The 23,390-nt window shown below is 29.7% G+C and overlaps 2 protein-coding genes and 1 non-coding gene across 3 annotated transcripts; 1 reads left to right on the top strand and 2 right to left on the bottom strand.

Annotated features, from left to right (window-relative positions):
- Positions 1–4,060: 4,060 nt before the first annotated feature.
- On the bottom strand, positions 4,061–4,132 carry TRNAQ-UUG (transfer RNA glutamine (anticodon UUG)). The gene has a single exon. It is a non-coding gene; the product is annotated as a tRNA-Gln (tRNA).
- Positions 4,133–9,420: 5,288 nt separating this feature from the next.
- On the bottom strand, positions 9,421–15,573 carry DEG8 (Trypsin family protein with PDZ domain-containing protein). The gene is made up of 13 exons (XM_020346332.3): positions 15,294–15,573; positions 14,937–15,073; positions 14,060–14,142; positions 13,856–13,954; positions 13,611–13,677; positions 13,096–13,171; positions 12,937–13,003; positions 12,155–12,372; positions 11,540–11,607; positions 11,208–11,287; positions 10,744–10,830; positions 10,550–10,657; positions 9,421–9,719 (listed from the first exon to the last, which is right to left on the bottom strand). The coding sequence occupies exons 1-13, from the start codon at positions 15,464–15,466 to the stop codon at positions 9,591–9,593; spliced, it is 1,392 nt and encodes a 463-aa protein (XP_020201921.2). The 5' UTR covers positions 15,467–15,573; the 3' UTR covers positions 9,421–9,590.
- A 5,975-nt stretch (positions 15,574–21,548) lies between these two features.
- On the top strand, positions 21,549–23,380 carry LOC145954656 (uncharacterized). Its single transcript, XM_083069341.1, has 2 exons — positions 21,549–21,696; positions 22,833–23,380. The coding sequence occupies exons 1-2, from the start codon at positions 21,549–21,551 to the stop codon at positions 23,378–23,380; spliced, it is 696 nt and encodes a 231-aa protein (XP_082925467.1).
- Positions 23,381–23,390: the final 10 nt, after the last annotated feature.

The following is a 23,390-nucleotide window of genomic DNA, read 5'->3' as shown; positions in this document are numbered from 1 at the left end:
CTATTAAATTTTTAAAAAAAATAAAAGATCAAACAAAATCTAAAAAATAAAATAGAAAACTAAAAATGTAATTTAACTTTATAATTAAATTAAACTTCTATCGTGATGCTAAAAGTAACACGTCATGCATAAAAAATTATTTTTTGTTCTAAATAAGAAATAAAGGGGTACGTGGGCCTTCCCCAAATAATGTAACATAAAAAATTTATAAAAAAAAATTAAAATGAGGCTTTTGAGCTTCAATATTTTTTTATATAATTCATGTAATATTTTAAAATTAATAATTAAAAATTAATCTGCTCTTATAAGACATGATTTTTGTTAAGTAAACATTATTATTTTAACACGTACAAAAATCAAATCTAAAAATGTCAAATTTACTCTTTATATTTTAGAATACACCTTACAACCACTTAAAAAAAAAACTTGATTTTAGCTTCTGTATAGCTTTTCGCACTTAGATATTTAGTTGATTAAATTTATTTAGAGAAATTTTCATGGATTTTCATATTTGAAAGTGATATTGAAGCTGCAGCATAATTTGTAAATAATAATATTAGCCATCAATAAAGTTAATAAATATTTTGTATCAATAATATAATTATTCAAAATAAATTAGTCTTTTAAACACTAATATCATCATAAATTAATATTTTATTGTTATATTATTTAATGTTAGGTCATAATTAATATTTTAATTTATTAATTAAAAGATTAACATCAAACAGTTGAATAAAATTGTGAATTTTATGATGTTAAAAGATTAAAAATTAGAGAATTAAAATCGTAGAATATTAAAATAAATTAAAAATACTATTTAACATAATAATTATTATCATCATATAACTATGCAAGAAATCAAGTGAAAATATACATAATCAATCAAATGATTTTTTTAAGAAAAATAGATATTAAAAATCAATAATAAAATAAGTAATTAGGAATAGTTAATATTGTGATAAAATAATCCTAATTAATAAAGAAATTAATTTTATCATTGAAATTTATTGTTATTTAAGTCAGAAATTAATCTTGCCAATAAAGAAAAATTCATTAAGAAAGAAGATAAAGGATACAAGGGGTGTCCATCCCTTACATGAACCGGAACATAAACTATGCTAATTACCATACATGACCCTTCCCAACCTTCATATAAAATAAACCATTGCAACACTATTTCAAGTGAAACAGAACATTCCAATAAAAATAACCCTCGACTATTAATGTAAATAACAAAATAAATCTATATATGTTTTAGGTGTCTTTGCATGTTGATTTCTTCTATACCCTTATTGTATAACAATTGTTTACACCTTATCTTGGCTACACAGATAAATACGCACTTGGCACTCCACTGCTCAAATGAATAATTAAAAAAGCCTTTGTTTAAATTAAGCCACAATTATGAAAATAATTTGATGTCTTGCTTCAATTTTTGTCTATCAAAAGTAGTTTCCTTGAAAATACAATTGTTTAAGCCCCAAATGCTCCAGATGATAACACACCACATAACCTGTCATTTATCCTTGATGCTTTTGAGAAACTATATGACAATTGGTTAAAATGTTGTGTTGGATCTTGTGGTAGCACAGTTGATATTGATGCTCACCTATAGCACTCCTTCTACAATGTATCTATTTTCCTACATAAGAAAAAAAAACATGTACAATTTCTTCATATGTGTGGTAGAAAAAGGCAGTAACAATGTTCAAGTTCCAATGGAATATTTCTTTTAAGGAGGTTATTTATTGTTGGTAATCCATTGTTAAACAACCTTAAAAACAAAATAAATACCTTTGGGGGAACTTCCAAATTCCATATCCGAGACATTGTGTTATCCACCTAACTCTCAATTATTAATTTGTGTAATGAAGTATATGTTGTGCTAACTAAAAATGTCCTTGTAATGTCATCATGTCAGAGCCATCTGTCCTATTTTCTTTTTTTGCATTTTGGCATTCTACAATAAATGTTGAAAATTCTCCATTTGCCCTATTTTCCATTTGAACCGATCTCTCCTCCATTTGAGATCCCACACCTAGACATCTCCCTCCCATTGACCCATGTTCATGGTTTTTTCTTGTTGTTATTCGAAGTTCAAGAATAATCTTGTAAGGGTCTTTGCCAAACAATCCTCCCCCCAACCAATTGTCCAACTAGAATCTTGTGTGCTCTCCTCCTTTACTCTCAATTCTATCATTTTGTCAAACCATTTCAGTTAGTTTTAACACTCACACACTTTACAAAGGTCTCTCCACCATATTGATGCTAATTTACACACATCTCCCCCAAACAAATTTTTCCATCCTCCATATTTAGATTCCAAGATTTCGCCCCACAGTTTGTCCCTTTCATGATATAGATTCCATCTCTATTTGGTCATTAGTGAGTCATTAAAAATTTCTAATTCTTTAATTCCTAATCTCTTTGACTTTTTGGCCTACAGATCCTTCCCCACTTGATCCATGTAATTATTTTTCCTTCCTTCCTTTGCTCCCTACAGAAAACTCCTTTAGATGCTCACTAATTTCCTCACCACACCTTTGGGCATCTTGCAAGAAGACAAGAAATATAGAGGAAGAGCAATAAATACAGAATTTATAAAACAAATTCTTCCAACCATAAATAAAAATTTATTTTTTCAAGAAAAGAGCTTTTTCTTGAATTTGTCAATAATAGGCCTCCAAGTTACTTCTTTCCTTAGGTTAACTCTAATCGAGAGACCTAAATATGTGAAAGGTGCAATTCAGGAGAATTACAAACCTCTCTAAATCTATTGACTTCATCCCTATTGCACCAAACTTGCTCTTAGAGAAATTTACCTTGAATCCTGAGATCAACTCAAAGCACCATAAGATACTTATAATTGTGATGATATTGTTGAGCTTTTCTTATCCCATAAACATCGTGTCATTGACATATTGCAACAAATTAAATTGTATCTTTTTTCCCAACCAAATAACTTGCATACAAATTCTTTATCATTATTTCCCTCATCATTCCACTAAGACCTTCTACCACAATATTGACACATGTCCTATATCAAGACACTCCTTAATCCACTCAACCTACTTTTTTCAAAAACTCAATCTTTGTAGCAATATATATCAAAAAATCTCAGCTAACTGAGTCATAGACCTTTTCATAATTTACTTTAAAAAGGATGCACCTCCTTTTTTCCTATTTGTCTCTTCTATTATTTTGTTTATTATCATCATACTATGCATCAGATTTTTGTCTTCCAAAAAGGCACTCTATCACTAGTCAATTAACCTTGGTAAGACCCTCTTCATTTTCGTTGATAGTATTTTTGCTAATATCTTACATAAGTAACCAACCAGTGAGATTGGTCTATATTCTTCCAAAAGTTGTAGGTCAATTCACTTTTGGGATTAATAAAATAAAGGAGGAGTTGTTGCCTCTTGGTAGTTTTCCATTTCTTTAAAATTCTTCCAAGAACCTAATTATATCATTTTTCATTAAATCTCAAAAGGTTTTTATGAACTTGAAATTGTAGCCATCCAGATCAAGGCTATTTGCACCATCACATTTCCATATAGCATCTTTGATCTCCAACACCTCAAACCTTGCGGGAGAACCTCATTTTGCTCTGTTGTAACTTAAAAGTCAACCCATCCAACTTGGATCTTTGTCACTCATTTGTAATAATTGTCGCTTGTTCAAATTATTCTAACATATGATGATGATTGAACATGAAATTTCTCACTAAATAATTTTATTCTTATACAAAATCACCTCATTTAAAATAAATGATTTGACTTTCAAACAAATTGATGAGTGATAATAATATATATGTTTCTAATTAATTGTTTAAATAATTACATCTACAAATATTTATCTTTATGTATAAAACACTTATTACATGTAATATTTATGTCGGGTGCTAAAAATTTATACTTGGTGGAAAACAACATTCTAGTTGATCCCCTTGTATGGTGTAAAAAATATGTTGATCCCCTTTAAATTGTAATCGAATAAAATTGTTTATAAATACAATAAAATTTAGGATTGATTTAACCTAAAAACATGCTAATAATAAAGGTCCTACCGGGAGTCGAACCCAGGTCGCTGGATTCAAAGTCCAGAGTGCTAACCACTACACCATAGAACCCTACGAACAGGACCTTCTTATTATACTACTTTTTTCAAATAAAAGATCATATAAATTTTAATGAAAAGAAATTTGAAAATTGCATGAACTATTATTGATTTTCATCAATCAATTTGAAGAATCTTGATGATGTGGTTTACTTGTGGCCCCACTGATGAGGCTGACTGATTGGTTGGTCAATATTTTAATGTACAAATCGTATACATAAGTTTAGGAATTTAATTGGTTAACCCGTCTTTATTAGTTCGAAGATAGTTAACCTATTAAAGTCGCAAATGATATGTACAGAATCTTGGAAAATAGTTTTTCTTATTAATTTTATTGTCCTGAAAATTAATTAATTATTTTTTATTGAAATATAGTGAGAAGAAACAGTTACTGTGTGTAATTATCAGTGTTAGGATAATGTGTATTGGAATGTGGAATATTCATGGTTTCAACCACTATATCCATTCACACGAAATTAGTAGCTCTCAAAAGTATATGTGATGCACTATTAATTTAGTAATTTCACACGGAACTAAATAACATGCTTAATAATTTAACATTTTGTCAGACATGTTAATCCTACTTGAGTAGCTTGCGAGATTAATGGTCACATACAAGTTTTAAGAAAAATATTATATAAACAGCCTAATATTTCATCTCAGAACAACTCATACAAGGCAGTAATCAGATGGGTCTCACTTCCTTCCGATATATTGGAACTTAATTGTGATGGAGCAGTTTTTAATAACTCTTTGACTTCTTATGGTGGTGTATTGAGAGACAATAATGAAATCTTCATACTAGCATTTTCTGGAATGATTGAGAGTTGTTCTGTTGTACAAGCTGAGCTTTGAGGTATTTTTCATAGATTATGGATTATCAATGATATTCTCACATTATAATAGAATATAACTCCTCTATTGTTGTTCAATTCTTGAATGATGGGTGTTCCCAAATACATCCATGTTACTCTCTTCTCAACCAGATTGTCAAGATGTCAGGAGATTCTTTTGAATTAGATTGTGTTCATGTCTTCTGAGAAACAAATCAAGTAGTTGATAGTTTTGTTAAGTTAAGATTAATTCTTCCCGAGGAAATGCATTATTTTAACTCTCCGTCAAGTTAGACGCATTTTTTATTACTAACTAATAGGTTTACTATTTTTTTTTCCTTGTAAATTCTAGTTTATAGTTGGGCTTTTAAGCCTCCTTATTAATAAAAAAAATGCTTAAAATATATTTAAATTTAAACACTATTTTTTATGTATATTTTATGATTACATTTTGTCAATAATAGGCAAAAACACTGAAGAAACACACATATATATATATATATATATATATATATTAAGGAGTATATTATAATAAGGAAAATTACGTAAAGCCATGAACTTAAGCATAATATTTGTCCCTAAATTCCATGTTCACATTTCACATTGACTCATTTAAATGAAAAATTTGCTGTCCAATAAAATTATCCGATTAATTAGTGACGAAGACTTCTTTATACATTTTTTTTAATATAATATGGTACGATAAATAAAACATATCAAATTCTATTTACTTCCTTTGTACATGTGATTATGGACTATAATTCAATGTGTTGGTGTAGTTAGATAATATATGCTCACATATTGTGGAAACAATTTAGTCATTAGAGAATCCATGACATAATTATTCTTAATCGTGTGCAATAATTCATCGAATCAACAACATTCTCAATACTGGAAGTAAAATTAATCTTTAACCTAATAGATTGAAAAATGTCCATGACAAGATAGAAAAAAAAAATACTCTATTCTATCTTTTCATTTTCAATAGTCAACATTGTGGAGGTTTTTGATTTTTTTATCCTATGAATCTTGCCATGTAACTTTAACAAAATGTTTACTCTAATGATGTAACTTTTTAAGAATTTAAAATGGGTTTTACACCAATTATAATGACAAATCCAAGTAAGAATAAAACCCAATTCTTAATTTAGTTCCTTGTTTACCTTTTCTAGTAGAGTCAGACATATTTCTGTTTTTTTAATCTTATATTCTATTCTGCTTTATTTATATAATGTATATCAAATACAAAACATGACTCATGTTATGTTATTCCATTTTGATACCATTGGCAATTCAGCCATTGCTACCGTATATCTTTCTTTTTTTTTAAACAATCACACACAAACGAGGAAAAGAATGAATTAAATGCCAAGAATATATCTTAGAATATTATGTTAAACCATGCACGTATGCATTATCATCTATTTCTTATGTAGTTTTATTTCATGTGTATGTGAACTAGTTGAAAAATGCAAATTACATCACTTTCTTGTGTAGTTTCCATTATTGCTTGCGCAGCAATATATGAAACAAGACTTGAAAGTTCAAACGATTGAATTTAGTCTTTTAACTTCTTTTTTTTCACTTCATAATTTAGTCTTTTTTTAACTTGCTCATGCATTCTTTGTTTCGAACTTCATTGTTTAAATTCTACTTTTTTTTATTAAGAGTAAAGAAAGTTATCCTACACTAGACTTGAGGCCCAATCATGTAGTAGGTTATCTCAGTCCAAAATGCTGCATCAACCTAACTCAAATCAACTCAAACCCAAAATGCATATGCTCTGAAATATGTCGATGAACAATGAACTACCTTTATCAAGAACTAAGGACAAAATTTATATGTAGTTTCTTAGGTAAGTTTACTAATATATTAGAATTGAAGTTTTATTTTAATAATATTCATTTATATTTAATATAATATGTATTTATATTTAATGTAAACCTTAATAATATATATTTACATAAATTTTTGGAGTAAAACTAAATTTTAATAAAAAAAAACAGTATAAACCATACTTAAAAATTTGTATTTAAGTTTTATTCTTAAATTATTTCTTTGTTACATAAAAAAAAGTGATTTTATGCATATTATAAGAAAATTAGTTATTTATATTAAATTTTACTAATCTCATAATATTTTTTAAAATTATCCTTATTATAAATGTCAAAAAAAAAGTAATATAACTAAAAGATCATACATTAAAAAAAATATATATATTTAAGGAAGAGTATCATTAAATGAACTAAAAGTAGTTAAGATTTTTTTATATTTATAAAAAAATATTTTTTTTAATAAAAAATAGAATGCTCACAATCTTAATTATAAATAACATAAGACAAATCATCAAGAAAAGTAATTAATTTGGTTACATATAATTAATTGTTTCATAAATTCAAATTATATTCAAATATATTATTTACGTTTAAGTAATTATTATATTTAATACTTGTTATAAGAGAATATATAAGAAAATAGAATTAACAATAAACTAAAGGAATTAAAAAAAATCTAACCATGAGTAACTTTAAAAATTAATATTACCCCTAATTCTAATTATAAATAACAAATTGAATTTTTTATTTATCTTAAATATAAGTAACAATCATTAAATTTTAAAGTTATTTCATGTTTAAATTTTTGTTATACTAATACATTCACTTATAACTAACATTAAATATAATAATTACTTAAATAAAAAATACATGTGAAATAAAACTTGAAACTATTATAAAATTAATTAAAAATAATTATATTAATTAATTTTTTTAATCTTAATAATTTGCAATATATTAAATCGAAAGTAGTAATTATTACTTAAAACCAAAAAAAAAAAAACTAATTTGTTACTTATATTTTTCTTCATGCTCACGAACTCAGCATATTTGTGCTTCTATAAATACATTGTCATTGTAATAAGTATTTATTACACACTAAAACTCACGTTACTAGAAAAATGTCATTTTTTTGCGAATTTTTTTACAAAAAAATATTCGTATAATTTTTTTACGAATTTTCTTGCAATAATAATTTCACAAAAAAAATTACGAATTTATTTGCGAAAAATAATTTACAAATATTTCTTACAAAAATTTTTATGAAAAATAATCTGCAAGAAATTTTTGCAAATTTTGCTACAATTTTTTTCCATAGTAAAAATTTGCAAAAAGTATTATTGTAAGAATTTTATTTTGTTTCTTGCAGATTTTCTTGCAAAAATAAATTCGCAAGTAATGTTTACTAAATGATAGAAAAATTTTGCAGGTAACTTTTCTTGCCAATTTTAATCCGCAAGAAAAATGAAAAAAAATATTTAAATTTATAAGTTTAATATTTTAAAAATCCTTCAAGTCCCACGTCGATTGAAAATAAAATAATTAAAAAGTATATAAGTTGAGACAATACTTACCTTATAAGTTGATTTGTATGGTTGAGTGTTAGACTTATAATCTACAATCTTAAAATTTAAAAGATTATGTATCACATGTAGGAGGCGTGAAAACAAATGTTTCGGATGAATTCATTGCGAGCATTTGAAAGTTGAAGAATTATTGATAGAATTTGTAATAATTTCTTTAATTTTTTTGTAAAAAATATTCTTGCAAAATTTCTTGCAAAAAAAATCACAAGAAACTTTCCTACATATTTTTTTCGCTGGAAACTTTCTTGCGAATTTTTTCCGCAAGAAAGTTTCTTGCAAAATTTCTTGCGAATTTTAAAATTCGCAAAAACATATTATCCACAAAAATATTACTTGTAAATAAAATTTCGCAGAAAAATTCTTAAGAAAAATGTTTGCAACGAATTTTAATACAAATTCGCATGAAAAATCACATGTAATAAGAAAAATTCTAGTAGTATCAATTTGAGTGTTAAAGTGTCTATTATAACTCCTTGAGGACATCAGTTCACATAAAGTGCACTTTTATCAAGTTACTAAAATTCAATCAAAGCTAGGAGTCTCAACTCATTCTTAAGCATTAGTAATTTACTTTTATATTAAAATTCGCAAAAATATATTATTCATGAAAATATTACCTGTAAATAAAAATTCATAGAAAAATTCTTAAGAAAAATGTTTGTTACGAATTTTAATACAAATTTGCATAAAAAATCACATGTAATAAGAAAAATTCTAGTATCAATTTGAGTGTTAAAGTGTCTATTATAACTCCTTGAGGACTTCAGTTCATATAAAGTGCACTTTTATCAAGTTACTAAAGTTCAATCAAAGCTAGCAGTCTCAACTCATTCTTAAGCATTAGTAATTTACTTTTATATATATTGTAAAACTTACAAGTATTGAATTTCACAAGAAACCTAATTTATAAATCATTTTTGATAAAAAATAATAATAATATTAAAAAAGATGACTTGTAAGTGTACAGCATATTATTGGCTTTGTTACCTGGACTTCCAACTAGTTCAAACACATAACATGTTTGTGAAACTTATGCAAGTGATCAAATTCAAGAGTAAAGTATTTTGAAATATCATATTTGAACTCTACACGACACCCTGATTACATAAACAAAATTCTTTCTACTTGTCTTTTTGGTTTATTGAACAAAATAATAATACATGTCTGCCAATATAATAAATTAGTGGGTTACAACACATGAATGCATATAAACCATCTCAAGAACTCTGTTCCTCAAGCACCACAGGCAGCTCCAACTTTTCACTGCCCCTCTGAACCATCAATACTACTTTATCTCCTACGTTATACTCATCCAATGCTTTCAACAACTCAGCCTTGCTCTTGACCTGGCAAGGATGCACCAAAGTATTTGGATAAAGTTTGCCATAAACATGTAGGAGGAAAAAATTTTCATGATCAAAAATTAAGATTCATAAGCATCATAAATCTCGAGAATCATAATTTTTAAGAATGATTAAATATTAGTTGGTCATAAATATCTCTGAGAATATTTATATATGATTCGGAAATTAAATTTTTTATTACATTAAATAAACAAATAAAGTTAACATGATATTTTTATTGTAATAAAATTTTCCTTTTATCTCGAGAATATTAGATTCTCACCTCTGCTCATGGGAACAATTTTGTAAGAAACCTATATAAAAAATATTCTCGAGAAATAATGTTTCTTAAGAATATTTTTTTTAAATAATAAAACAAATATGAAAAACTAACATTCTCAACTTTAGATTCATGAAAAAATTAAAATATTTTGCATACCAAATACTCCCTCACAAGTGAAGAAAATACGGAAGTAAAATAAATTGAACTTCCCATGTAAGCTAAAATCAACTCATGTACTTAACTTTTATAAAAAAGCTCTTTTCATTTAATTTCTTTTGAGATAAGGTGCATATGTTGAATTTAGCTTATGAAGAAGTTCAATGCATCTTAACTTCTTATTTTCTTCACCAACAAGTATTTATGAAGAAATTCATCTAAACATGACCTTAAACAAGTAGTGTGGCGGTTGTGTAGGAGTAGTATTTGTATTTTATAGATCAAACATATAAAAGGCACAAGAAAAAGTGAAAATAAAGGTTAACAATATAGAATGAATATTTTGGCTTTTAAAAGTGCATGATTTAAACAATTTATACAAAATAATGCTCACAGGCTTATTGTCAACTGCAACAATGATGTCTCCAAGGACTATATTTCCAGCAAAGCCCCTTGTGGTGGGATTTAGGCCAGCTTTGGCAGCAACACTATTTGCAGGAACCTAAGGAACATAAGTTCTAGGGAGTTAAAGAATGGTTTGGAAGCAAAGTTTAATTACAGTATAAAAAGAGGATCTTGTGGATTTACCAGAAGAACAAGTGCTCCATTTCGAACATTAAGTTGGTTTGCAATTAAGTCCGGCGCAATTTCCACGTTTAAACCAGCTCTAACAACCTTAAATTGCCAAATCATGTAATCAAATATAGCCATAGGGTACATAAATCTTAAAAAGCATGCTGCTGAAAGCAAAGATTATATATATTATATAGAAACATAAATAAAGATAAGCACAAAAACAGTTATTTTTTTCGTGTTTCCTTCAGAGACCAACAATTAAGCCTTTTTTCTCTTTAAAATCTAGAAAATTAATGTACTTCGATTTTATAAAACATAAAAAGAACAATCAACCAGAAAACTTTGTCAAGATGTACATAGAGTTGATATCTAAAATAAAGAAGCAAGAAACACATATTGCACAATACAATTTTCACACAGAGCTAAATATTTGCCTAGATTGTTTCTTTGTATGTGTGATTCCATGAAGCACTTACTTTTCCAAATCGTATCAGCTGTGGAACAATTCGCAAGACAGTTGAAGATGGGATGGCAAATCCTACACCAGCTGATGTTCCTGCAATAGCAAGAAAAAAGGCAACAAACGTGAAGCATACAAAAGTAACAAGAGCAACTAGAACTTGCAAGCTTAAACAGTCATTTCCTCATGCAAAGGAAAGTGAATAGATCAACAATGTAATGAAGTGAAGTGGTTAAAACACTAAGACAGGTGGACCGAAAAAGTTTCCTCAGCTATCATATTCAGATATACATCGATGTTCGGTAACATAGTTCAATTCCTTCTAATTGTGAAGGTAACATAACTTGCCTGTCTGAGTAAATATTGCAGTATTGATCCCAATTAAGCCTCCTTTTGAATCCAGAAGGGGTCCTCCGCTATGAGTCACAGGAAAAGTAAGAAATGCAGCATGAGATATGACAGCCAGTTAACACTTAATACTTCCTTTAGTCTTTATTATTATGAGGCACAGTTTACCTTTTGCAGATATTTACAATTTCTATAAAAGCATTACTTTTTGTTTTCATTATTTACCCCTACTAAAGATTGTGAATATTTGTGCTTCTTGTTATTGAATAACGAGAAGAGAATATCTATAAGTCAATTATTATTGGTACTGATGCATAAGTAATATCTTCACTTCTCCTATAAGAATTTAATGATAAATAATAAAGGTAAAATTGGTATATCTCAAAATTTTTTAAGAAAAACAATAAAAATAACTATTTATATTGGTATATATGATTCTATTACAAGTGTCTTATAATAAAGATGGGAGGGGGCGTAGTTAATAACTTAATACCAATAATGAAAAGAACTCTTTTTTAAGAAAGAGAATTGCAACAAACTAAAAGGATAAATTGGATAAAGAAAAATGGAAGGGGACTATCCTTAGTTCATATATGGAAGGGAGCCTAATATAACCTGTTCCCGGGATTTATGGCTGCATCTGTTTGAATACCACCACCAATTGTTACCCCAGTTTGACTAGAGATGTCTCGGTTAAGTCCGCTAATAACCCCAACCGTGAGGGTGTGATCAAAGCCAAATGGATTTCCAATCGCCAAACATTGCTGCCCAACTTTTAGAGAAGATGATTGCCCCACCTTCATAGGCCTTAAAATATCTTTAGGGGCTTCTACCTGTATTTGTAAAGTTATTAATATCTAATCATGTGTCTGAAACATGCTCATTTATTAACTATCTAAACAAGATAATAATAAAATGTTATTTACAGGATCATTAGTTTCGAGGCTTAATTGCTTCAATGTGAATATGAGGAGGTAAATTGCATATGACATTGTTTGATTTGTCCTAATACTAAATGCTCCATTTGATTAAGATTGAAAAAAATGCATATGGACAAACTCATCATGAGTATTTAATTAACAAAGCAAGCAACTTTTAACCATCATTATTTTAATGCACAAGTAACATGAATGAACTCTAAAAAGACAAAAAACAAAAAAAAAGACATGTAGATTTTGAATAATGAATAAATCATTAAGTGGAAAAGATTATACAAGTAAAGAAAAAACAAATAAATAGAAAGCCTGATATGCAACTAGGAACCACAACAGAAAAACGAAATCCAACTTGGAAGCAAAAATGTTGTAATGTGAAACATAGATGTTAAGTAGACTGCTTATGTAAAGCCAATAGTTGATCTAAAGAAATAAATTCTGAAAGTAAAAAAGAAACCATGCCTTCAAGACAGCAAGATCCTTTAACCGGTCAGCTCCAACGAGTCTACCTTCAAAATTCTTTTGTAGCCTTTAAAATAGAAAGTGTCAAAATTACATATATTAATTATTAAGTTTGCAACAGCAACATATGCAAAGAAATAAATTCTCCATGAGTCTCACCCTTCTGATGCTAGAATATTAACTCGAGCAACAATCTCACCAGCATTTGGATTTCTTGAAAGGGCATTGCCAATTACTGAATAATACAAGAATATAACAATCAGAAGTCAGCAAGATTTGGAAAATACGTATACAAATTAACAAGTGCATAAAGCAGAGCACAGCAAGTACATTAGGCAAGCAGCAAAATGAGGCCAAAATTTTCAAAGAATGGAGACAAAGGGGAGAAAAACCAAAAGATATTTAAAAGCACAAAATAAATTAACAAATACTTATTATTACTTTGAGAATACATGCCCAAGTCAAGAAAGTCCAACTAAGTTTGATCAATAAAGGATAAAATTTTACTTATGCATTATGCACATTAACTCAAGAATACTTATGCACATTAACTCATAGCTCAATAAAATTTTACTCAAGAGAACCAAAGCTAAATGTGTGTGATGATTGTGTATTGTTTTGGAGATTGGATTCAGACATAACAGAAACACTCTATTTTCTCCATTTATGCTCACCGTGATAATTTGTCACAATGTGGCCATCCTCATCCCAAACTACTCCAGAACCATTTCCTTCAGGAATCTGCAAGCATAGATACAAAAAGTAAATTACATTGTTTGATATTTTACTCACATATAGGACAATAAAAAATTCGTCATACTAATAAGCTAGACACAATATAATAATTAAAAAATAAGTAGTCCTTGATACACCTTAAAATGATTTAACATCAGATATTATAGTTTAAGTACCAAGTTACCTCAACCACACCAGTTACATTAAGCTGAGGACGTAATGTCACATCGAATATGTTAACAACAGAGTATGTGTTCCTTTCAAATAGTTGGACAATTCGATCCTGCCAATAACAACAAATTAGAATTAAATACTGCTAGATAAGGGTTTAAAAAAATGTGCCATACAATCACAACAGACAAAAGAGGGGCTATAGTTGAAAGTTGACCTCTATGGGAAACAGTGGCCCAGGAGAAAACACAGGAGGGGTTACTTCTTCAAGTGTCACTGATGGATCTCCCAATGCTAGGGCTGTACATTTATAATTTATTGCAAGATGATAAACTTTGCTAGCAAATACTAATACACACTAGAATAAAAGAATACATGTTTATCATCAAAGAACATAGAAAATTAGAACACTACTGCTAGAATTCTATTACTGCACTCCACCAATTTCATATTTACAATTGGTGTCATATTACAAGTTAAAACTAAGAACTCAAACTCACCATTGGCTACTCATGGCTCCATATAACAAACACTAATAATCAGGGTCAAATACACCAAACTTAAGGTAATCCACCTCGTCAGTATTTACAAAACAAAAAACACATTTTTTACCTATACCCGCAAATGATTCAAGCAGCTAAATATATTTAGTCCATGTAAAATCTTGATTTGTTAGTTTTAGGCTAAATTTTTTTCGTTGGCTTTAACTCTCATTAATTTAAATTTTTATTTGATCTCTATCACCATTTAGTGATGATGCAGCCTGACTCTACATTCTGTATCAGGGATCATTCTTCTGAGATGACGTGAATTGGCATATCTAGATACATATCAAGCCAATAGTAAATGCAACATGAACCATTTTCAAATCATCTGAAATTTATAAAAACTAAATCCATCAAAAATAAATTTTGGAGCACTAAAACCAAAAAAAAAATTGTAATTTAGAGACTAAAACATCTTAACCCCCCCCCCCCCCAAAAAAAAAAAAAAAAAAGATAACATTGGCAATTAAACTACGGATCAAAAAATAACAAACTTCCCAACATACAACCAATCAAACAGGTTGAACACAAAAGCTGAACCGTGCGAACCTGACAAGTACCTTGAAGAACAGAAACAAGGGTACATAGTCAAACTCGCCATTAACGCACGTCGTGTTGGGGACAGAACAGCCTTCCTCAGCATTGCACCAAAATCCAATGTTTCATCTTGAACAGTGCTGCTACATCTGTGTGTAATCAATCAAACACACACACAACAACAAAAGTCACAACCCCGCATAAAAACAAGCAACCCCAACAATGAAAACGCACTCTTACGTGCACAAAGACTCAAACTTTAAAGATGCAACCACAAAAGACACACACCCACAAAATGAAAATGCACAAAGACTAAAACTTTGTTACTGAAAATGCAAGCACATAAGTTTGGAAGAAGAATGGGGGCACCTTGAAATGGAGATGGGTGGAAGGACGTGGTTTGGGGAGTGAGAGCAGACAGAGGACATTCCATCAAAGCAGATCTCACGGCGGCTGAGGAGAGAAGTTGTTGTTGTTGTTGTTGTTGTGTGGGTTGGCACTCCCAATGACCACAAATTGCATGCTGAAGATATTACTTGCATGGTGGGTGGAGTTGGAAAGTGTTAATTTGGGGACAAAGAGTGATGAGAGAGATAAGGGGTTAAGGGTGCCATCATCTTTGAGTTTCAGATATTATCATGTCAACCAAATGGAATCAGTTCAAGTTCGAGTTAATAAAATAAAATTAGAGTTTAATTTTTTTCTTTTTTCTGAAGTACTTTATAAAATAAAATTTATAAAGGTTTAAAAAATTATGAGCGTGATATCAGTAATTTTCATTAAATAATTTAATTCATTTTTTATTTTTATAAAATTAGTCATAATAGCTTGTAAAAGTTTTTTACATTATTGTCTTTTGAAATTAGATTTTAATTTTGATAACAAACTAAAAAATTATCTAAAATATAACTTTAAAAATAATTTTATTATTGATTGAATACTGTAACAAAGTATTAACTCTATCAAAATATTTTACCAAGCTTTGCAATAATAATTTTTTCTTAGCTTCAAGATAAACTATGTTGCGAATAAAGAATAATTTCATATAGATAAATATGTATAAAAAATAATTTAAATATATTTTTAATCCTATAAAATAAATAAATTTTGATTTTAGTATAAAAATATTTATTTTTTTATTTTTCTAAACTTTGAAATAATTGTTTTTATCTTATAAATTAAATGAAAAAAAAAATTAGCTCTTATAAAATATTTTTTATTTTTATCAGCATTTTAATTTGTACATTTTACAAGATAAATATTTAATATGTATAATTAAATTTTAAAATAAATTTTATATAAATAAATATTATATTTTAATATATAAATTACATTTAAATTTATATAAATAATTTTTTTAAAAATATATATTATATTTTAAATTTAAGATAAATAATATATTTTGTGGCATAAAATTATTTTTAATTTTTAATAATTTATTTTAAATATTAAATTTAATTCATAAGTAAATTGAATTAAATAAAAAAGTTATAAAAACCCTTGAAAATATTTCAATTGAAGAATAACCTTAAAAACACTTATGTGCAAAATAATTTCACATTTGTTATATTAGAATTGATTTATCCAAAATTTGAAATTAATATTTTTTTTCTTTAATATTTATTTTTAAATATTTATAAATAATAATAAAAAAGCAAAATAAATGCTAGAAATTTGAAAAAAAGGTTGATTAGCATAATTTACAAGCTAAATTATTGAAATTGGCCTAATAGTAAATATTGAAATAGTATATACATGATATTATATTATAATTATGATGTTTTTAACAATAATTATTTTGTTATATGATGTTTAAGGTACACAATGAAATCGGTTAACAAAATAAATAACAATAAATTAAAATTTTTGGAGTAGAATTATTACTCTGATTCATTAAAAATAAAAATTTCAATTATCACCCTAAACCTTGAAAACAACATTGACAATCTCTCATGGTTGGAGGACATTCAAGAAAAATTATTAACTTCAACCATGTTGTTTATAAATTTTATTTAATATGTATGTTTGCTTGCTAAATCATTTGGTTTACTAATTTTATTATCATAGTGATATAATTTTGTTTTCCCCACTTTTGAAAGGGTTCTCCTTGTAACATACTTTTAACATGTGTAACATGATAGTGTTCATGTCAACTTCATCGAATATGAATATTAGTTTTATCATATAACATATTTTAATTTTCTAAAAGTAATAAAAATACCAACAAATTGTTAGTCAAGTGAAAATAAAATTGATTCTTCTAAACAAAGTCATGAGTTTAAGTTTTGTTGACAAGGAAAACATGATTAAAAACAGAAACATAAAAATAATGATTGTTTCTTATAAATAAGATTAAATTCGAGTATATCATACAAATAATATAATTATACAAATTAACTAAATATATATATATATATATATATATGTATATTTATGTGTGTGATAGTTCAATAGCTTTCAATTCAATAATGCTTTTTAATATTTATCATTAGATTGAAGCTTCTTTCCATTTAGATCATACATACACAAAATTTCGTATTAATAAAAAATTATTAGATACCTTATCCATATAAATCAAAATTAACATATGTCTTTTGAAAATATATTAAAATATAAATAATTTGATTATTTTTTTTATTATTGTTCAATTTTAACAAAATTTGACATACATGTTTAAAGTAATACAAGATTTCAATCTAATGAGTTTTGAGAAAACATCATCTGTAACGACTCGCTGTGACCGTCATACTACGAAACAACACTACATACTACTAGAATATATATACTAGAATAGTATAATAAAATATTTACAACACAAGTTGCTAATCAAGCAACCAACATCAACTAGTTATGTATAACAAAATATGCTACTATAAGGTAGCCTACAAAAAAATATACATCTCCAAGCACCTCCTGTGGCCTCTAGTAGCTATCTCTCAGCATATCCCTGCTCTGCTCTCATACAACGTATGATCATCGTAGTCCAAACCACATGGAAACATGCAAGGGTAAGCTAGAGACAATAAATAACTCATAATAATTTAATATGCAATACAACAACTATATAATCATCTTCGCATCCAACACATAAGACAAACAACATATATATTATACATCTTAACATCATTTCAACTTGATTCCACATAACAACGTTGTATCAACACTTCAACGCAACTACTGTACAAACCATTAGAATAGTTATCATATTCATCATAACAACAACCAACACATGTATTACACATCTCTCAACAACACATGTTTAAAACAACTTACAACACAGGTATCTAGCGACACTAGCATCATCATCAACTTGTATACAATTAAGCAACTTACAACATAACAGCACTATTATCATCCTCAACCAACAAATCAACTCATCAACAACTTATGCGTCGTCACGCATTTCAACTCGGAGATCTCTTACAACGTGGTGAGTAGTCTAAGTGGCTAGGTCCTACCGAACCGACAACACAGAACCTTTTTGGGCTTGCTAGGTAAACAGAAAATTTGGATATCAATCCACAACACGATAACGGTTTCTCAGACTTTGTCACTTAAACAAGGAAGTATAGTACTCAGTTAGGAATTAAGTTCCTGACTTCGTACTTTACTCAAATTGGCCGTTTGTAATCGGTATAGCTCGACCTAGCCCCTATACCGTGGTGGCTTTGTAATCGATATAGCTCGACCTTGCCCCTATACCGTGGTCGCTTTGTAATCGGAGCTCGACCTTGCCCCTATACCGTGGTCGCTTTGTAATCGGAGCTCGACCTTGCCCCTATACCGTGGTTGCTTTGTACACGTGTGCCTCGACCTTGCCCACATACGGGATCAACTAAGTCCTAGAGGAGAACAACACAACGTCCATTCCAAGGGACAACTTCCCAAGGGGGGTTTTCAACAAATTGGGCTCTTAGAGCACCACAACTATCTCAATCCACACAATGGGATGAGAAACTTAGAAAACATCTCCCCTAGTCCTAGTGATCAATAACTCATCATCACAGCTTAATTAGCTTACAACTCAACAACACAGCTCAACTTAACAACTTAAACAACGTACAACTTTTCAACTCATCATTTCAATCAACTTTCAACTTAAACATGGTATATCAGCACAACAACTCATCAACGTTGTTTAACAACACATTTTAACAACACAGCATCTCATTTCAACTTTAAACAACACAATCAACTCAACAGCTTATTAGCTCAACTCATAATTTACAACTCAATAATCATAAAATAATATCTTTTCAACACATGGCACAACATACAACTTTATAGCAATATACAACTCTTCTCTAACGACTTAATAACACAGTCTACTAATAACATCTATATAAATCACACACATCTACACACTTCACATCATGCTTCTCACAACTCACAATATTATCAACATGCACTTCACAACTTTCAACTATATCATCTCAATGTAATTTTACAATTCCATACAACTAAAAAATAACCTCAAATTCAACATGAAATCAACCATGCATCAAAATCATCCAAAAACCTCATTTTTCCCAAAATCCCAAAAAAATGAGAAAGTCCTCGAATCAATCAATGATTCACAATATTCTTACTCCATATGAGTTCCTAAACTCACATATGACCAAACAATATACAATCTAGCTTCCCTTACCTGAAGATAGATTGGCTTAAAATATCCAAGAACTGAGAAGAAGTAGAATTTCCTTTTCGAAGCTCAACCCGGAACTTCAATCCACCCAAAGCAAGCTTCCTAGTCCAGAGTCCTTATCTCTAAAACTTATCTCTAAAAACCTCTCTTTCTCCTCAACTGCACAACCTCTATTTATAGAAGTCTGAAGTGACCAGAATGGCCAGTTTCAAATCTGGAACAGCCCGTTCTGGGCTCCTTCATCATGTGTAAAATTCACATGCAGAACGCCTTGTTCTGAAACCAGAACGGCCCGTTCTGGCACGTCTAGAACGACCCGTTCTAAAATCAGAATGGCCTGTTCTGGAGTTGAATTTAATTCACAATGACCATTTTGGAACGGCCCGTTCCAGTCCAAGATTCATAAGCCTATTTAGTAGTTTGAAACGGCCCGTTCCAGTTTGGGAATGGCCCGTTCTGGGCTACTAAATCACTCATGGCCTTCTAAAATACTTACTACGTTACATCATCGAATTAAAAGTTATTGATATGTGTAATGGTTGATAAGAGTTTCTTTTTGTACATTAGAGAAAAGAAACAAACAAAAAAAATAAACAGAAACACCCAAAACTAAAACACTAATCCCTTTGATACACCACATCTAGTGCATCAACTAACAAAAGCCCCTGAAACTCCATAGGAAACTGTTGAAACCAAACCAATCTTCCTTCCCATTGGGCTCCTATTCATGCAAAAGCATTTGTGCACTTATTCCCTTCGCAAAATGTATGAATCAACTCCACGACCAATCTCTTTTTGGAAGCAAATGAATCCCTATGAGTTCATTTCCAAACTTATGAAACAAAGGAATAATACCATGCAACAAATCCACAACCAGCTTAAAGTCATAATAACAGATTACATGTTGGAAACCTTTCTCCCAACATGCTTGAAGTCCATGCAAAATTGTGAGTAGCTCTATTAATAGAATAGAGGTTGTCTCAATGTGTCCATTATAACCAAACAAAAACTCTCTTGCATGATCCTTACACAATTTGCCAAACCCAGCCCTACTCATGTTGTCCATCATGCTACCGGCCACATTCTAAGTCATAGTGTTAAGAAGGGGGATACAACCTCTTCACTTGACAAGGAGGAGCATTAAAAGCACACCTTACCATTTGAAAAGTCGAAGTAGCAAAGTTTGATAAGGACTATGCATGAGCTTGCACTACCTACGCTTGCATATCAATGTGTTCAAAGACAAGTTTGTTTCGACCATACTAAATGAGCCATATGATAATGGTAAACATGCCCCTATAATAATGAGCTTGATCCAGCCAAGCAATGTTATTCCCCTATGAGAATATGACAGACCTACCAGATAAAAAAAAACAAATATGAATTGGTAAGGGAAGTCGCTAGATCCATCTCCACTGATTTCCATTCGAATCCTTCGATGTACTAATCAACCACTTATATATCGACTTTATTGTGTACCTCCCTGATAAATCATGATGCTAGACCCATAAATCCACAACTCCTTCTGCCATGCAAGGATGCAAACAAAGCACTAGTTGAATCACTTCCTCCAAAGGAAACATGTACAACTTATCCAATCTCCAAGCTTGACCTGTTGGCATATACGTCATTTTGAAAAACCGTTTTTGCAACAGTAACACGTTTGCAACAGCCACGTAAAAGGAAACAACATGCTTCCGATTTTCACGTTGCTTTCTTGATTCTTCTACTTGCTGCGGTTAACACATCATGAATGTGGTCCATTTTTCAACCCATTATCAAATAACTTGCGGATATGGTACCGTGATTCCTACATGTTTTCTCCAACGTTCAAAGACGCTCTACGATGGATTAGAGTTCTATAAAAATTGAACGCGTATCTCTGTTTGGGTCCCTGAGCCTACTCTCCTCTTCAGTATACTACACCATCGCGTATAGAGAGCAAGGGTTCAGAAATCTGAAGGAGCAAGCGAACAACAATGGCTGGAGGTTGGTCCTTTAATTTCCGCAATTATGAGAATGATCTGAACGTGTTTGCTTTTGATTTTGCCATGTTTAGATCTTTAGAATATTATTTCTTTCATTTGGTATTAGAGCATGTTAATCCTCTGCCTTGTTTTGTATCGGGTATTTTGGGTATCTCTTTTCAACCCCATAATTGTTTCTAAAACTGGAGAGGGAGTAGAGGATGATTTTTCTACCGTTTCTGTAATTAAAATGGTGTTTTTCGATGTTCAAAACGTGGAGAAATGGTCGGGTTTTCGTTTCGGGTCCGCGGGTCATAAATGGGTTGAACTGACCCGTCTCAAGGTTGAAGACGAGTGAAACGCAATGTGTTTTCGCGTTTTGTTTATTTGTTTGCTATTGACATGCATATGTTTTATTTTTAAATATCATACTTCTGAGATAAAGCGCTTGGTGCAGTGGTATGTTCACTTGTGATATAGCTGTCATGGCATGGGTTCGAATCCTGTTGGTGTCTTGCATGTTTTGATTTCCCTTTTTATATGATGAGTCATGCACATGTCTCTATATGTTGAAGTCACCCACGGTCAAATGATGCTGGAGACACGTCATATCACAAGTTACGTAATTAATTTTCGTAATTACGTGGTTGCATGCTTCGTACGTGATCAAATGATTTCTGATTTCTTGCATGCTGGAATGTTTCGTAATTATAGTCATATGATTTCTTGCATACTGACACACGTTACCTACATAATATCACAAATTACGTAAAGAGACACGTCACCTACATAGTAAATTTAATAGGTGTTATTCTTGACTGCAATACGTAATGTTTTCTTATATTTATTTTATTTGATATTAAAATAAAAATAAGATTTATTTATTTTATATTAATGTTTAGTGATACATAAAATTTTAATAAGTTAGAGAATAGCCACAACATCTTTAATTAATTAAAATTATATATTTTTAAAGATCACATTAAGAAAAACATTAATTGTAATTAATTATATGTGATGTGATGAAATATACCCACAGGAAATTTCTTACATTTGTATGATTGATTAGGATAAAATATTATATTATATTTCTTAATTTACCCACAGGAATTAAGAAAGAGAACATAATTTGATAGTTTTATCATAAGGTTACATGAGTCTAATTGAGTATGACTTTAGCCCACAAGCAAGTTTTATGTCACTAGATTCGTTAAAAGAGACATGTTTGCATTAGTAAAACATGACATTTATTTTAGTCTCAAGTTATGATGATGAACATGTTTTTGACATTTGCAGTTTCTCAATCTATGAATATTTCTGATATCAAGTGTGGCATTCCCGAATTAAAGGGTGACAATTATAAGGTTTGGAAGGAGAGAGTTCTTCTTCATTTAGGCTGGATGGACATTAACTATGCTATTAGGAAACCAGCACCACCGGGTATTACTGAGACCAACACTCCAGATGCAGTTGATCTTTATGAAAAATGGGAGAGGTCAAATCGTCTCTCTGTGACGTTCATAAAGACCAACATTTCTGCTGGAATTCGGGGTTCTGTTGACTATCATGACAATGTCAAGGATTTACTAAAGGCTATTGATGAACAATTTACCACATCTGATAAATCTCTTGCCAGCACCCTTATAATGCAGTTTTCATCCTTAAAGCTCACTGGGATTAAAGGAGTGCGTGATCATATCATGCGCATAAGGGATATTGTGGCTCAACTGAAAGCTTTAGAGGTTACCATGTCTGATTCTTTCCTAGTGCACTATATTTTGTGCACCTTGCCTCACCATTATGCCCCCTTTAAAATCTCTTACAACACACATAAGGATAAGTGATCTATTAATG

Source organism: Cajanus cajan, chromosome 2 (genome assembly GCF_000230855.2).
Source record: "Cajanus cajan strain Asha chromosome 2, NIPB_CcT2T_4, whole genome shotgun sequence".
Classification (NCBI taxonomy): Eukaryota; Viridiplantae; Streptophyta; class Magnoliopsida; order Fabales; family Fabaceae; genus Cajanus; species Cajanus cajan.
Note: the sequence above shows the minus strand (reverse complement) of the source record. Positions and strands in the feature narration are given on the sequence as shown.